At 41.1% G+C, this 16880-nt stretch overlaps 1 protein-coding gene across 1 annotated transcript in view; it reads left to right on the top strand.

Annotated features, from left to right (window-relative positions):
* Window positions 1-16880, top strand: part of ALDH1L2 (aldehyde dehydrogenase 1 family member L2) — a 57320-nt gene continuing 40440 nt past the window's right edge. The window contains exons 1-4 of the mRNA XM_061125459.1: window positions 1-128; window positions 11867-12011; window positions 13206-13440; window positions 15421-15586. Of these exons, the coding sequence (XP_060981442.1) occupies window positions 81-128; window positions 11867-12011; window positions 13206-13440; window positions 15421-15586 (594 nt within the window). The 5' untranslated portion in view covers window positions 1-80. The remainder of the gene's footprint in view (window positions 129-11866; window positions 12012-13205; window positions 13441-15420; window positions 15587-16880) is intronic.

Consider the following 16880-nt stretch of genomic DNA (forward strand, 5'->3'; position numbering starts at 1 on the left):
CTCGCCGGGGACCCGGAGGCTCCAGGCCGAGTTTGGGCTGAGCTGTTCCCGGGCTGCCCGCGCGAGCGCTCCTTTCCAGCATGTTGTGGCGGGGCGGCCAGGCGCTCCGGCGCTTCTCCACCGGCCGGGTGAGTTCGCCCGGGCGAGCGTCCCGGCTCTCACCCGGGGGCTGCTTTCCAGATCCGGGGCGGGCCGGGCGGCGGGGCTAGGGTGGGCAGCTGTTTACTTTGCAAGACAACGGTTTGTTTTGTTTGTTTGCTTTTTAAACTGGGAGAGTGGAGGTAAAGGTCCTGGGAGGGTCCCGAATGGGCTTGTCGAAAGAGCCATTGTCCTCTAGCGGGACGGGCTGAGGATGTCTGGCTGGGATTGACAGGGTGGAAACAGTCACTCGACCAGGGGCACAGAATCGGCTTCCTTTCCGTTTTCATTTCAACGCTGAGACCCCTGCCTGGTTACGAGATGGAGCGGAGGTCCAGGGCCGAGTCCACCTCTTGGAGGAGAGTGGCATCAAGCCGACCGGGTCCTCCTCCGCAACCCGACAGGTGTCAGCGCTCCCAGTGGGCATGCAGGGCCCATTCACACAATGGCAGTCCCAGACGGTGACTGCCAGCTCATTATTCCGGAGCTGCAGATGGCAAGCTTTCTACGATTACCAGGCGCTGCAGAAGCAGCCACCCTGGAATACTGGTAAACAATGCTGCAAGATCCAAGCCCTGGCCCGCCCTGCGCCTTGGAATTGCATCAGCTTCTCCAGTGATGAAATGGACACGTTGCATGTGGCGCTGACTTCAGCACTTCGGGGGGTCTGGGGAAGAGATTCATCTATGCATCTAGGCAGAGTCCAAGCTGTTTGGGGAAGAAAACAGATCCATCCCATGTACCTCATCTCTTTTATAGGAAGTGCATGTTTGCTGTGTTATAAAATAATTGGCATTTTTATTCCTCTTCTCTGCTAGAGTCATATGTGCATGTGTACCTATCCAAATATAAAAAAAAACTTGGAGCAGAGAGGTCTTGAGTCGCATCCAGAACTGGCCAAAAGTTGCATAAATGGGAAAGCTTTGGTCTCCCAGATGGCCACAAGTAATGAGAATTCACTTTATACCATGCTGCCAGTTCTAGTTATTTTTGTAATAAGGGGAAAGAGACCTGCTATGGCAAAGACTTTGCTGTTTTTCCTCTGCAGTGCTCTGGACTCCTCCTTAGCTCTCTCTTGCTGCGTGGCGCACACGAATCTTGAATGGCATAGAGAGCAAGGGGCTTGTGTTTGCCTGTTTCATTGGCCTCCTCTGTCAACACCTTTAATTGTCTTTTTTGGAGAGCAGACAGGATTCTTAAAGGATGAAAAGATATCAATAGTGGGATTACATAAACTTTCAGTAATAAAAGATGAATATTCCAGGTAGCAAACGGCATAAACAAAAACACCCAAGTGGGGGAGCACCAGGCGTGGTCCGAGGTCAGGTGCCTGAGTCTGTCTCCAGGAATATATGTGGGAGAGCTGTGCCATATGGCTAGGGAGAAGGCAAGTTCTTCAGTGGCCAAAAGGAGGACCTGGAATATTAGGTGATGCATTTGAGATGTTTTACTCTATAGAAAATGGAGATTCATCCTTTAGACTGTATTCTATAAGAATTGTTTGAAATCAAACATGGCTGGTAGGAGTGCAAAATGGTACAGTCACTTTGGACAACTGACCTTTTTTTTTTTATAAAGTTACATACACCCATGCCATGACCCAGCAATTGCCTTCAGAGGTATTTACCCAAGAGAAATGAAACCTTCTGTTCATAGGATATCTATTTAAGGATGCTTGTTATTGTGCAGTCACTCAGTCATGTCGGACTCCCTGTGACCCCATGGATGCAGCACTCCAGGCTTCCCAGTCCTGTCCTGGATGTTTACAGAGGCTTTCTTCATAATTACCAATTTAAATGTCTTTCAATTGGTGTCAAGATAAGCAAACTGTGGTATATCTATCCATATGGTAGACTCTTACTCACACAAAAAAAGTAATGAACTATCGATAAAAACAATAGGGATGAAGCTCAAATATGTATGCTAAATGTAAGAAGACAAACCCAAAGTGTTTCGTATTTATATGGGTCCCCAGGTGGTTCAGTGGTGAAGAATCCACCTGCCAGTACAGGAGATGTGGGTTCAATCCCTGGATCAGGAAGATCCCCTCAGGCAACCCACTGCAGTGTTCTCGCCTGGAAAATCGCAAGGAGAGAAGAGCCTAGCAGGCTAGAGTCCGTGGTGTTGCAAAGAGTTGGACACAAATGAGCAAGTGGGCACATTCATGTCACATTCATCTGACACTTTGGAGAGAGAGAACTATAGTGATAGAAAAAAAGGCCAGTGATTATCAGCGGTTGGAGTTAGGGGGAGGGAGTGACTGTAAAGGGACAAGAAGGGAATTTGGCGAGATGATGGAATTGTTCTATATCTTGATTGTGGCAGGGGTTACATGACTGTGTCTGTCCAAACTCACAGAATTTTACACTGTAAGTGGTGTTTTATTGTATATACATTGTACCTTCATCTTAAAAAAATTTTTTTTAAATCACACAACGCTTTTGAGTTTGTATTAAACCAGAATGAAGGAAGAATGAAAAACTAATCTCTCAGAATTTAAGAAAATCCAAGGAGAAAATTTACTTAAAACACTTCCTGGCATAATTAATTCTCTGTCTTAAAGAAATGGACTTACAGTTATTTAATGATCTCAGCTTAATGATATGGCTGGATCTTTTTAGATAGTGCAACTATATCTAGCAATAAAACCCTTGTCAATGAGCTATTATTGTCCACCTCCAGTATCTTGCCTGGCTGACTGCTTCTTAATTTCTCCCAGTGGCAGGGGCTATTTAGGCCTTTCATTTGTTTGGCAGTCTGTCACTTAGCTCCTCTGCCAGTGTCTGAGACAGCCTGGCCGGTGCTCTGCGTTCAGGACTTGCGGTTACTTTATGATCCATTTCAGGAGGACCCCTCCCTGCTTCTTGGAACCAAGTACTGACTTTACATCCTAGATCTAGCAACTAGGTCCTTAACTTGTTTCCTTATTGCATGACCCTCTGCTTTGGTGTCTAGTTTAATTTAGGACCCTCAAATTCAACTTCAAACCACATTAAATTATATATTATGTACTGAGCACTTGGTCTAAATCCTGAAGAAATAATAATAAATACCATTGGTCTAGGACTTTAAATGCACCAGGCAGTTATAAATGCTTTGCATATACTCATTTAGTCTGCATAACATCTCAGTGAGGTAAGTAATATTAATATGCCCATTTTACAAAGCAGGAAATAGACACAGAGAAGTTAAAAAACTTTTTCAGAGTCTCATAGCCAAAAAGGAAGAAAAAAAAGAAGAGATAAATAGTCCCTGCTTTCAAGGAGTTCATAGATTACTAGGACAAATGATTAAACTTGCCTTTAGGTAAAGAATAATAATGGAACAGAAATACAAATGGGGAGTAAAATATGAAAAGGCATTCAGCCAAATTAGGACAGGGACTCTTCTGGTTGCCTTTAGCATAGGAATCCCAAACAAAAATGCCCACAGAGCCCACACAGGTAAGACGAATGAAGCATTTGGGCTGGACTGAGTAAACCACATTCAGAGTTGAAGGACAGCATCCTCTGGTCAGCTCCAGCTGACCATTGCCACATGGGAATGTTGATCATGGTTGACAAGCCTCCTGATTTTTAAAGAGAAGTCAGAAATTCTGCCTGCTAATGCAAAACCTCCCAAAAATCTTATCACAGTTCTTTTACAAATGCTCTGTGGGCCAAATATAATCCTTTTCTCAGGTCACTGATTTGCAACCCCTACCATGCTACAGGGGGCTTCCCTGATGGTTCAGTTGTTAAAGAATCCTCCTGAAATGCAGGAAACCCCGATTCAATTCCTGGGTCAGGAAGATCCCCTGGAGAATCCGCCTGCAATGTGGGAGACCTGGGTTCCATCTCTGGTTTGGGAAGATCCCCTGGAGAAGGGAAAGTCTACCCTGTCCAGTATTCTGGCCTGGAGAATTCCATGAACTGTACAGTCCATGGGGTCGCAAAGAGTCGGACACGACTGAGTGACTTTCACTTCCACTTCACTTCACCACACAATAGTCCTGTACAGATGTGAGAGTTGGATAATGAAGAAGGCTGAGTGCCCAAGAATTGATGATTTTGAACTATGGTGCTTGAGAAGAGTCTTGAAAGTCCTTTGGACAGTAAGATTAATTCAGTCAATCCTAAAGGAAATCAACCCTAAATATTCATTGGAAGGACTGTTGCTGAAGCTCTAATACTTTGGCCACTTGATGCCAAGGGCCAACTCTTTGGAAAAGACCCTGGTGCTGGGAAAGATTGAGGGCAGGAGGAGAAGGAGACGACAGAGGATGAGATGGTTGGATGGCATCACCGATTCAATGGACATGAGTTTGACCAAACTCCAGGTGATAGTGAAGGACAGGGAAGCCTGGTGTGCTGCTGTCCTTGGGGTCGCAAAGGGTTGGACACGACTGAGCGACTGAACAACAACAGCAACCGCACACTGTGCCTCAGTTCAGTGCACTTCAGTTCAGTTGCTCCGTCGTGTCTGACTCTTTGCGACCCCATGAATCGCAGCACGCCAGGCCTCCCTGTCTGTCACCAACTCCTGGAGTTTACTCACACCCATGCCCATCGAGTTGGTGATGCCATCCAGCCATCTCATCCTCTGTTGTCCCCTTCTCCTCCTGCCCCCAATCCCTCCCAGCATCAGGGTCGTTTCCAATGAGTCAACTCTTCGCATGAGGTGGCCAAAGTACTGGAGTTTCAGCTTCAGCATCAGTGTACCTAGAGCATGGCAAATGCCCAAAACATGCCTGTTGAACAGATCTCACACACTGTCAGGCGCGATCTGGGAAACCACGTGCCAGATAATCCCTTAAGAGTCAGGTATCTCACTGTCTCAGAAAAATTTTTGTTTTATTCTTTTGTGAAAATGGTCCTTTCCCATTATCATCGGGAAAACTGCCAGTTCTCACAATTTCTAACATAGGCAGCTTTGACCTTATTTTACACTCTGCACAAATGGTTTTATTAAGAACAGCTTTGGATTAGCTCAGACTCTTAGCACTGTGCCTTTAAGTTTTCTGTAGAAGACTGTGTTTTTTTTTTCAACCATTGGAGCATAATGAGTTCATATTAACTTGCTTCCCAAGAGAGTTTCACCAGGATGTGGATAGCCGTGGGAATGCAATATTTGATATTAATCGTTTAAGAAGCAAAAGCCCTATACCCCGCAAAAGGCTCTTCTAATGCAGAAGATTATCTCAAGGGAATTCCAGGATAATAGTACTTGTCACCCAGATTTAGAAATACCGTGGATCATTTTATGCCCCCTTCTTCTTTCTCACCAATGTAACAGATTCTGCTGGTCTCCCCATTTTTATTTTAAGGATTTTATTTTATTCAAGAGTAGATGTCATCCATCGCCTTTAAAAAATGTGAACCTCGGCTCTCTAACCCAGTTTTGCTGACAACACTGTACATTGATACCATGCTTCCTTGTTGTAAAGTCAGATTTTTGTGGTACATCCTCTCATGCTTCTGCAAACCTTAATAAATTCCAACTATGACAAACAAACAGAACAAGCACTGACAGTATCTTAAAGAACGTCCTCTGGTCACCAGCCCTCACCCTTTAACAGATGATAACTGTCTCCCATGTCAGGACCACTGTGGTAATCCATTAGAAAGTCTGATGAAACTGTATCCCATAAGGGACCTGTCAAACTATTGCCAAATTTTTCTTAAAAAAAAAAAAAAAAAGAAAAGATGGGAGGAGGAAGACCATCAACACAGGAAAGCAATAGAAGTACATCTGCTGAAGTGAAATAAATCTGAGTTTGAATCCTGCCTTTACTCATTATTATTATTATCATTATTATCTGTGGCCAGGTTACTTCCCTGAGCCCTGTTTTCTCATTTGTAAAATGGATCACAATGAGTCTTAACGATGTCTGATAAGGATTTGATACATTTTTTTAATTAGTGAAAGGGGTTCAATGCAGTGCCTGCCTCATGGTATCCTCCCACAGGAAAGGTTCAGTATCATCATTTTTATTTGCCTGAGTATTACTTGTAGTATAATAATAATACTAGCTGACATTTCAGCTCAGTTCAGTTCAGTCGCCCAGTTGTGTCCAACTCTATGCGACCCCATGGACTGCAGCATGCCCTGTCCATCACCAACTCCTGGAATTTACTCAAACTCCAGTCCATGGAGTTGGTGATGCCATCCAACCATCTGATCCCCTGTTGTCCCATTCTCCTCCTGCCTTCAGTCTTTCCCAGCATCAGGGTCTTTTCCACGGAGTCAGTTCTTCGCATCAGATGGCCAAAGTATTGGAGTTTCAGCTTCAGCATCAGTCCTTCCAGTGAATATTCAGGACTGATTTCCTTTAGGATGGACTGGTTTGGTCTCCTTGCAGTCCAAGGGACTCTCAAGAGTCTTCTCCAACACCACAGTTCAAAAGCATCAATTCTTTGGCACTCAGCTTTTTTATAGTCCAACTCTCACATCCATACACGACTACTGGAAAAACCATAGCCTTGATTAGACAGACCTTTGTCTGCAAAGTAATGTCTCTGCTTTTTAATATGCTGTGTAGGTTGGTCATAGCTTTTCTTCGAAGGAGCAATTGTCTTTTGATTTCATGGCTACAGTCACCATATGCAGTGGTTTTGGAGCCTGAAAAAATAAAGTCTCTCACTGTTTCCACTGTTTCCCCATCTATTTGCCATGAAGTGATGGGACCAGGTGTCATGATCTTCATTTTTTGAATGTTGAGTTTGAAGCCAACTTTTTCACTCTCCTCTTTCACTTTCATCAAGAGGCTTTTTAGTTCCTCTTCACTTTCTGCCATAAGGGTGGTGTCATCTGCATATCTGAGGTTATTGATATTTCTCCTGGCAATCTTGATTCCAGCTTGTGCTTCTTCCAGCCCAGCGTTTCTCATGATGTACTCTGCATATAAGTTAAACAAGCAGGGTGACAATATACAGCCTTGACGTCCTCCTTTCCCAATTTGGAACCAGTCTGTTGTTCCACGTCCCGTTCTAACTTGCTTCTTGACCTGCATACAGATTTCTCAGGAGGCAAATCAGGTGGTCCCGTATTCCCATCTCTTTCAGAATTTTCCACAGTTTGTTGTGACCCACACAGTCAAAGGCTGTTGGCGTAATCAATAAGGCAGAAGTAGATGTTTTTCTGGAACTCTCTTTCTTTTTCGATGATTCAACAGATGTTGGCAATTTGATCTCTGGTTCCTCTGCCTTTTCTAAATCCAGCTTGAACATCTGGAAGTTCATGGTTCACATACTGTTGAATCCTGGCTTGGAGAATTTTGAGTATTTGGTAGTGTGTGAGATGAGTGCAATTGTGCAGTAGTTTGGCCATTCTTTGGCATTGCCTTTCTTTGAGATTGGAATGAAAACTGACCTTTTCCAGTCCTGTGGCCACTGCTGAGTTTTCCAAACTTGCTGGCATATTGAGTGCAGCACTTTCACAGCATCATCTTTCAGGATTTGAAATAGCTCAACTGGAATTCCATCACCTCCACTAGCTTTGTTCATAGTGATGCTTCCTAAGGCCCACTTGACTTCACATTCCAGGATGTCTGGCTCTAGGTGAGTGATCACATCATCGTGGCTATCTGAGTCATGAAGATCTTTTTTTGTATAGTTCTTCTGTATAGTTTACATTTTTTGAGCATTTACTATTGCCACACACCGCGCATTGCCACATTACAGGCTTTATCTCAGTAAATCCTTATGGCAATAATAATAATAACTTATAGGATAAGTACTATTATTATTCAGATTTTAATTGATACCCGGCAGCTGGTGTTATAGAAAAACAATGGCACTGATGTGATAACTGGGTTAGAATCTCAGAGCTACCACTTAGTAGTGATTGGACTCCAGGCTGTACCTTAATCTCTCTGCTTTAATTTCTTCATCTGGGCTAAGTTGCTTCAGTCACGTCCAGCTCTTGGTGACTGTTGCCTGCCAGGCTCCTCTGCCCATGGGATTCTCCAGGCAAGAATACTGGAGTGTATTGCCATTCCCTTCTCCACTTCGTCTGTAAAACGGCTTATTAATGCCTGTCTTTGAGAATCATTGGGCAATCAAAATGAGATAACGTATATTAAATACCTGGCACACCCCAGGGTCTCATTAAAATGTTTGCTATTACTTCTACCGCTTCTTTCTGACCCAGACTCCCCAGGGCAGACGCATTTTGGAGGGATGAACGCACACTCTAAACACCAGAGATTTGCTGATTTGCATATGCATGTCAGTCAATGGAGAGCTTGTTAAAATACAGCTTCCTGGGCTAATATGGTGCAGAGACAGGATCCAAACTTCCTCATATGCTTTTGAGTTAATGCCAACTTCCTGAGGGTCTGACTCAGTGGATCAAGGGTGGGACCCAGGAAAGCACATTTTTAACATTTCCTCCCAGCTGATTCTGCCAACACAGACCGTCAGTCCTCAGATCATACTTGGAGAAATAAGACTAAAGTAAAACATCCCAGTTCAGTTCTTTAGAATTATACTCACTATAAACACTCAAAATCATAAACTCTGAAATTTTCTCACTGTTAGAAACTTGCTTTTATAGTTTCAGTTTTACCACTAAGCTCAGAAAGTGTTTCAGTGAATGTAGAATTTCCAGAGATACTGACATGGTTTCTTTAAACACTTTCTGGGGGACTGTTGATTTAGGAATTGAACTCCCAATAACGAGATGACAGCCAGGGGCACACTACATTTGAGTCAGCTCATCCTCATGGCCCTTGTATGTTTCACGACTAATATTTAGGAAGTCTTAAAATATTTGGCATTGGTAATGGTGTGAGGTAAAAGCCAAATTTTGTAAGCTAGCAAGCGCATCAGTTCTGTATCAAGCAACAGCATTAATTATAGGATCTGAAAATAGAGTATTTACCGAACATTTTGAGTTTTTGAATGAGAGGAAATGAAATAGTTATGTGTTATCTGTAGGCAAATTGAGCTGTTCTTACAGAGTAAATCTGTCCATTTGTAAGAATCTGTTAGATGTTGAAGCTTTAGGCTTTTGGGGGATAGAAAGTTTGGCTGGCCCTGGAAAGGAATTTTTAAATCCAAACCCTAGTTGATTAATTATGAGCTCACAGGGAAGGTGTGAACCTGCATGCTTTTAAGTTCATGCCTAAAAAGGGATGCCATTTATGCCTTTAGTAAAGTGAATTCCCCATATAAGGGATGTCATATGATATTTCTACAGAATCTAAAAAGAAATGATACAAATTAATGTGTTTACAAAACATAAACAGACAATGAACTTAATGTTTGCCAGGAGGGAAGAATGAGGGGAAGGTGGGATAGTTAGGGAGTTTGGGATCTACATATACATACTGCTATATTTTAAATGAATAACCAACGAAATCCTACTGTGTAGCACAGGGAACTCTGCTCAATGGGCAGCCTGGATGGGAGGGGTGTTTGGGGGAGAATGAATAGATGTATGTGTATGGCTGAGTCCCTTTCAGTCCACCTGAAACTATCACAACTTTGTTAATTGGCTACATTCCAATGTAAAATAAAAAATTTAAAAATTTTTTTAAATTAAAAAAAATTTAAACCAATACATAAATAAGATAAGAAATAAGGGAAAATTAAGTTTCTCATAGTCAGATGTCAACAGTGAGGCTTTGCTAATTTAGAATGACTTTCTGTAACGTTAATGAATCCCATTCAAACTGAAGGAAAAATGTTCTATGTCCAAATCCTGTGGAGCTGAATTCTAACGTGGGGGAATGAAAGATGGAAAGAACTCTGGGGAGCTGGGGTTGGTTCTTTGCCAAAACGGGACTCACATAGGAGGTCATGACTCTGATTACCATCCCTACACGCACAATCCTGCATCCAGCCCACTTCACCTGGTGACTCTCCTCACCATCTTAACAATCGTCACGTCAACATGTTACCTTAAGCTCTGTGAAAAGGCTTCCTTTTGGGAGAATTTACAGAAGGTATAATTGTTTAAAGACAGGCCTTAAAAACTTTAACTCCTTTGGTGCCATTCTTATCTATATTATGTTTGTATTTATGTTTGTATTTATTTATATGATGTTTATTGACAATCAGTGTATTTTTGTGCATCAGTGTAGTGTTCTAAAAAGAAGGTAGACTAACAGAACATTGTAAAGCAATTATATTCCAGCTTAGAATATATGTATAGCTGATTCACATTGCTGTGTAGCAGAAACTAACACAACATTGTAAAAAAATTATACTCCAATTTTTTTTTTTAATTTGGAAAAAAAAGAAGTTGGAAGAGATGGGCAGTGCTGGCCCATTTTATTTTTAAGTACATGTGTGGGCTTTGGAGTCTGACAGCCCTGGATTCAAGTCCCACATCTGCCTTGTTTTGCCAGTATGACCTTGGTGATAAACTAGATTTTTCTAAGCCTTGTTTTCTTCATTCATAGAATGATACAAAATGAGGGATAAGAAAACAGGATAGTTGTGAAGATTAAATTAATGAAATAATGGGCAGACCTCAGTTTCTTCTCTGAAATCTGTGGGGCCAAATGTGTTTGGGGTTCATAGTTATTCACATTTAATAGAGCTAGTGTGGTACATAGAAACTTATGTGCACTTTATAGCAGGGTCTGGGATAGTATCTGTAACTAAGCACACTGATTGATTTTTCTGCAGCAAAATATACTATATTAAAGACTATAAATAGTATTGTCAGTTCAGTCAAATTTGAAGCCAAATGATTTTGTGTTAATTTATAAGACACCTTCAAAGACTATAAAAAACATTTTATTAGATCAATCCAGATCTTGAGACCAAATGAGTTTAGATTACTTACCAAGAATTTTGGAATTCTGGACTATGTGAAAAAACATAGAATTGTCTACTATGTGGCAAAACCTTTAAAACATTATTAAAGCTTTTACTTAAACAGTGCTGTGTGTCGGACACTGCTTTAAGCCTAATACATATTGTCATCTACTTCAGTCAGAATTGTGTGAGTTGGTGTTATTCACATTTTGTAGATGAGAAAAAAAGGCAAATAAAAACTAGTTACTTGCTTGCGGTCACACAACTAATAAGGGATGGGTGGCACTAGGTTTTGACCCTATATTTTACTAGATGTTAGTTCTTAGCTTTTTTTTTTGGAGGTGAGAGGTGATTCAGCTCTTATTTCTAAATTGTGGGGCATAAAAGCATTGTTTTATTGAGGTACACCTTGCTGAGATTTACACTCTTTTTAACTATGAAACTTGGGCTGATTTGTTAACATCTGGTCTCATTTTATCAAGGAGCTGAAATACCTTGTAAAAATATATGCAATCTCAATGATTATAATGAATAATCATATGAGTGAAAGCATAGGGAAAATGTGGAATACTTAGGTGTGAAATTACTTGCAGTATGTAGCACGTAGTCTGAGTTCAGTGTATGTCAATAAATATTTTACTTTGTAGATCTTTAAGCCTTTTGTTGTCCTTACCATCTGGTATTATTGAGAAAAGATTATTTATTATCCATGTATCTTCTATCCATACTATGTTGTTGTTTAGTCACTAAATCATGTCTGACTTTTTTGTGACCCCATGGACTGTAACCTGCCAGGCTCCTCTGTCCATGGGATTTCCCAAGCAAGAATACTGGAGTAGGTTGCCATTTCCTTCTCCAGGGGATCTTCTCCACCCAGGGATCAGACCTGTGTCTCTTGCACTGCAGGTGGATTCTCTACCATGGAGCCACCAGGGAAACCCATCCATGCTAATACTTGTCACTACTGAATTGTTTCACAGGTTTGTTTCAGAAACAAGCTGAAAGTGGCACTTATTGGTCAGAGCCTCTTTGGACAGGAGGTCTATAGTCATCTCTGCAAAGAGGGCCACAGAGTCGTGGGAGTGTTCACAGTTCCAGACAAAGATGGAAAAGCTGACCCACTTGGTGAGTATCTTGGAGCAACTGGATCATGGACTCTGCACTTGGCCTTCTCAGGCCAAGTCTATTTGTATGGTGGATACAGACTCAAACATTCTCCCTTCTCTTGTGGGCCTCAAGACAAAGATGCAGGCCCCTGTTGTACTGAGTTTCTCCACTTACCAATGTGGTAATCATCAGGTCCACCAGAGGAATTTCCAAGCATATGTTTTTCCTGAGTTACACTTGTGACTTTCCAAAGGTTCTATGAGACATATAGAATAATGTCTGACGCAGAGGTGCCAATACGAATGCAAGGAAGCCCACATCCAATAATAGCAATTGATGTGGGCTTACAAAGAACACGTTTATCTCAGAGCAAATTCTAGCAATGGCTGCTTGACTCTTAACACTAGATAAAGAAAATAGCCATCCTCAGAGCAAACCTACAGTGTGATTCTGATTTGCTCACTTTAGTTATGTTGAAAAAAAGGGCAAGAAATAGATATTAGGTTAGCCAAAAAGTTGGTTCATATTTTTGGTAAGATGGTACAGAAAACCCAAATGAGCTTTTTGGTCAACCCAATAGGAACAGTCTACAGGTAGAGAATAAGAACTAGCATCTAGAAATCTTGGCTTGTGACTTGAATCTTTATAAATCACTAGTGTGATGCAATATATTGGTTGGGAAATAATATCTATGATAACTCTAAATTTTTTTTTCTTGAAAGAAGCAGCTCTGATTTTTATTCTAGTTTCTGTTACTGGGAGAATTGGATAAAGACAGTTAGAAAGTACAAACTCCCAATTGTAAGATAAGTAAGGAGTAGGGATATAATGTACAACCTGATAAATATAATGAACACTGCTGTATGTTACATATGAAAGTTGTTAAGAGGGTAAATCCAAAGCATTATCATCATCATAAAAATTTTTTTCTACTTTATTTTGTATGTATATGAAAGGAAGAATGTTTACTAAGCTTACTGTGATAATCATTTTCATGATGCATGTCAGTCAAATCTTTATGCTGTACACCTTAAACTTATACAGTGGGGCTTAAAACGGCTACTTTGGACCATGAGATGGCCAGAATCTAAATTGTTCTTCATCATGTTTTATTTGTAGATGTTTCATGAAATTACAATGTGCAAACTCATAGTAATACAAAATTATGGCAAAAACTTTTTTGATGAAAAGAATCTTCTCTTTCATGCTCAGCATTGGCTGCAGAGAAAAATGGGACCCCTGTGTTCAAGTTCCCTAGATGGAGAGTCAAGGGCAAGACCATAAAGGAGGTGGCAGAGGCCTACAGATCCGTGGGTGCTGAGCTCAATGTGCTTCCCTTCTGCACACAATTCATCCCCATGGACGTAATTGACGGCCCAAAGCATGGTTCCATCATTTATCACCCATCTATCCTTCCCAGACACAGAGGAGCTTCTGCTATCAACTGGTGAGATTTTTCTCTAAAGAACCCAGATGGGCCCATTTCTATTGCCTGTAATCTTTCTGTTTTAACCTAGGTGATCAAGGAACTAGGTATGCTTGAACAATTGTGAGGTCCTGATTGCATGAACTCCCTGAGATCTTGAGGTACTGCACTAGCCAGAACAGCATTCCCAAGAATCTTCTATGACCTATTGGCTCCACTGGATGTAACTAGGTATTGAGCAAGCAAAGGTCCTGTGTTCAGATGAGTCTGGTTTATGCTGGATTTCTGTTTCTCAGAATTTAGAGAATTTAATATGTGCTTTCATGTGAGCATCCCAATCACCAAGGGGAAATGTGAGTACAAAGTGTTTCTCAATTTATTTGGCCATAGAACTTTTTTTGCGTAGAGTATCTCAGGTACATTTCAGGAAATGCTAAATTACTTGAAATTATCTTTCTCGTGGTCTATCTTCCCTCATTCAAGGTTAAGTTTCTTGAGGGGATAAAGGACTATGATTTAACGTTTTTACTGCTATAAGGCCCAGGTTCAAGAACATTGCCTGCTACTGCCCAGTATCATAGGTACACTATCCAGTAGGTCAAGGAGGGCCTTTCTTACTGTCTCTGCCATCTCTCTTTTACCTGCATAACCCCCAGTGCTCTCTCAGGGTCAAGTTATCATATAGGCAGAAAAATCTACCCTTGGTTTAAATGTGGTGAAAAACATTTAATTTTATTGGGCTAGCCAAAAATGTCATTCAGATTTTTCTATAGCATGCTATGGAAAAACCCATATGAACTTTTTGCCCACTCCAATGTTTCAAGACTGATTACATGAATTGATTTCTTTTTGGCTCTTGTAAATAGTACTATAGTGAATATCTTTGTATTTAAACATGTATTTTTTTTTCTCATTTCACATTGCTTCCATGTGCAGAATCATTGACTCAAAGTATATGGATATTTTCAAGGCTCTTGATAACACAGTGCCAATTATTTCCTCAATATTTCTGAAATGAGTAGTTGATTGATTGGTTGGTTGATTGAGTTGGTCTTCTTGGCTAGTAGCTCAGAGAGGTAACCATGATTTCAGTGCAGAGTATGGCTGACCTATCGCTTCATACTCTGTCTGTATTAGCCTGCCCTCTGATATGCTTTTATATGCATATTCCCATCTATCTGGTTTATTGTATATATTATAAGGCCTGTGGGTGTCCATGCTTAGTTGCTTCAGTCATGTCTGATTCTTTGTGAGTCTATGGACTCTAGCCCTCCAGGCTCCTCTGTCCATGAGATTCTCCAGGCAAGAATACTAGAGTGGGTTGCCATGACTCTCTCCGGGGAATCGTCCAGGGCCTGAGCCCGAGTCTCTTGTCTCCTGCACTGGCAGGCAGGTTCTTTACCGTTAGTGCCACCTGGGAAGCCGTAAGGTCTATAGGGTCAGTATTTCCTCTTCGGCTAAATTTATAGAGCAATAATACAAGTAGATGAATTAATCCACCCTCTTTTACTATTATTTATTTATAGACAGTCTAATTCCAGCTCTAAGTGATGCCTATACCTGAATTATACAACCTAAATTAAACATCACTTCTCCTTTCAACACTGTACTGACTATCCTCTGTTTTATCTTCCATGATCTTATTCTGCCTAATACAGGGTCAGGTGCAATGTGGGAACTGGACCCTGGTGGCAAAATTACTTGATGTTGCAATAGGAAGCCAATACCTGGGAGTCAGTGAGAAGTAGTACTGATGGTCTCTGATGCCTTTTTATTATTATGTGTTAATAAGAAAGATTACAGAGATGGGGATGTATAAAATCACAGAGCCATTAAGTTCTACTTTTTATGAATGCTGATATCGCCCAGCCCTGCTGTAATTTTCCCAGTAGCTTCATTCACTGTCTATTTTCCACTATAACCACATTGTACTTTCATGTTGCTAATTCACCTTATGATACAGCTAACCAATGTGTTACGTTGCAACTCTTCTTTTCACAGGACTCTCATCATGGGAGACAAGAAAGCTGGGTTTTCTGTTTTCTGGGCTGATGATGGTTTAGACACAGGACCCATCCTTCTCCAGAGGTCGTGTGATGTGGAGCCCAATGATACAGTAGATGCACTTTATAATCGATTTCTTTTTCCAGAAGGAATCAAGGCCATGGTCAGTACAATTATGCCATCAAGGAGAATTTAGTAAACCTTTAAAGTTTTGGCAATGTTTCTCTTTTATTGAGAATTTGCTCCTATGAATTTTTACTAAAAGTAAAAGTCTGAAAAACAAAATTAGATTTTACTATATTTACTAATAGGATGGTATATTGAGGGAGGAAATCTGAACTTCAGAATATCTTATTCTGTGAAGCTGAATTCTTCTGAGGACAGTGATCAACTGGATAAAGTAGTCATCAAACTTCATTTATTTTACCACCTATTTGGATCTCCATCCTGTTTATAATGACTAATTGTAAAGAAGTAGCAGAATCTGATGGAGAAGGAAATGGCAACCCACTCCAGTGTTCTTGCCTAGAGAATCCCAGGGATGGGGGAGCCTGGTGGGCTGCCGTCTATGGGGTCGCACAGAGTCGGACACGACTGAAGCGACTTAGCAGCAGCAGCAGCAGCAGCAGAATCTAAAGAAATTTCGCTATGTAATTTGGACTTCCTTCAAAAACATTTAAAAGCAGCCTGTGTAATAAGGTCAAATTTGATACTGCTTTATTTGTTCAGGTGTGCTCTGAATTAAAAACTCAAAACATGCACATCACAAAGAAGTGATACATTAACCTGTAAAAACATTGAAAGATAATCTCAGTATTATTTAATGTCTTCTAGTGTTTGATATGGTAGAAGTACAGCACAGAGGTGGACAATAAGATGGTATGAAACAGCAGCCATTGATTTAGGAGAGAGGAGAGCAGTATTTTGTTTGTTATCATTTAATGATTAAGGCGGTGGAGGGGGGGGCTTCCCTAGTAGCTCAGATGGTAAGGCTTGCAATGCAGGAGCCCGGGTTTGGTCCCTGGGTTGGGAAGATTCCCTGGAGAAGGAGATGGCAACCCACTCTAATATTCTCGCCTAGAGAATCCCATGGACAGAGGAGCCTGGCTGGCTACAATCCATGGGGTCACAGAGAGTTGGACACGACTGAGTGAATGACACAATGATTAAGAGACTAGTTCTTGTTCTACCATTTGTTTGTAGTATAGTAGGCAAGTCATTTAGCCTCTTTAGCCTTGGTTTCCTCATCTATAAAATGTGGACACTACTGCCTGACTTACAAGGTTGTTGTTGTAAAATTAAATGACATTGTGTAAAGCATCAGGCACACAGTAGGTGCTCAAAATGATCATTATAATCAAAGTAGTATTCTGTGTGTTCAGTAGCATTTGCACAAACCTGGATTATAGCCAGAAATGGGTGGAATGACCGAGCTAAACTTGAGCCTGTCCCAGGTG

Source organism: Dama dama, chromosome 22 (assembly GCF_033118175.1).
Source record: "Dama dama isolate Ldn47 chromosome 22, ASM3311817v1, whole genome shotgun sequence".
Classification (NCBI taxonomy): domain Eukaryota; kingdom Metazoa; phylum Chordata; class Mammalia; order Artiodactyla; family Cervidae; genus Dama; species Dama dama.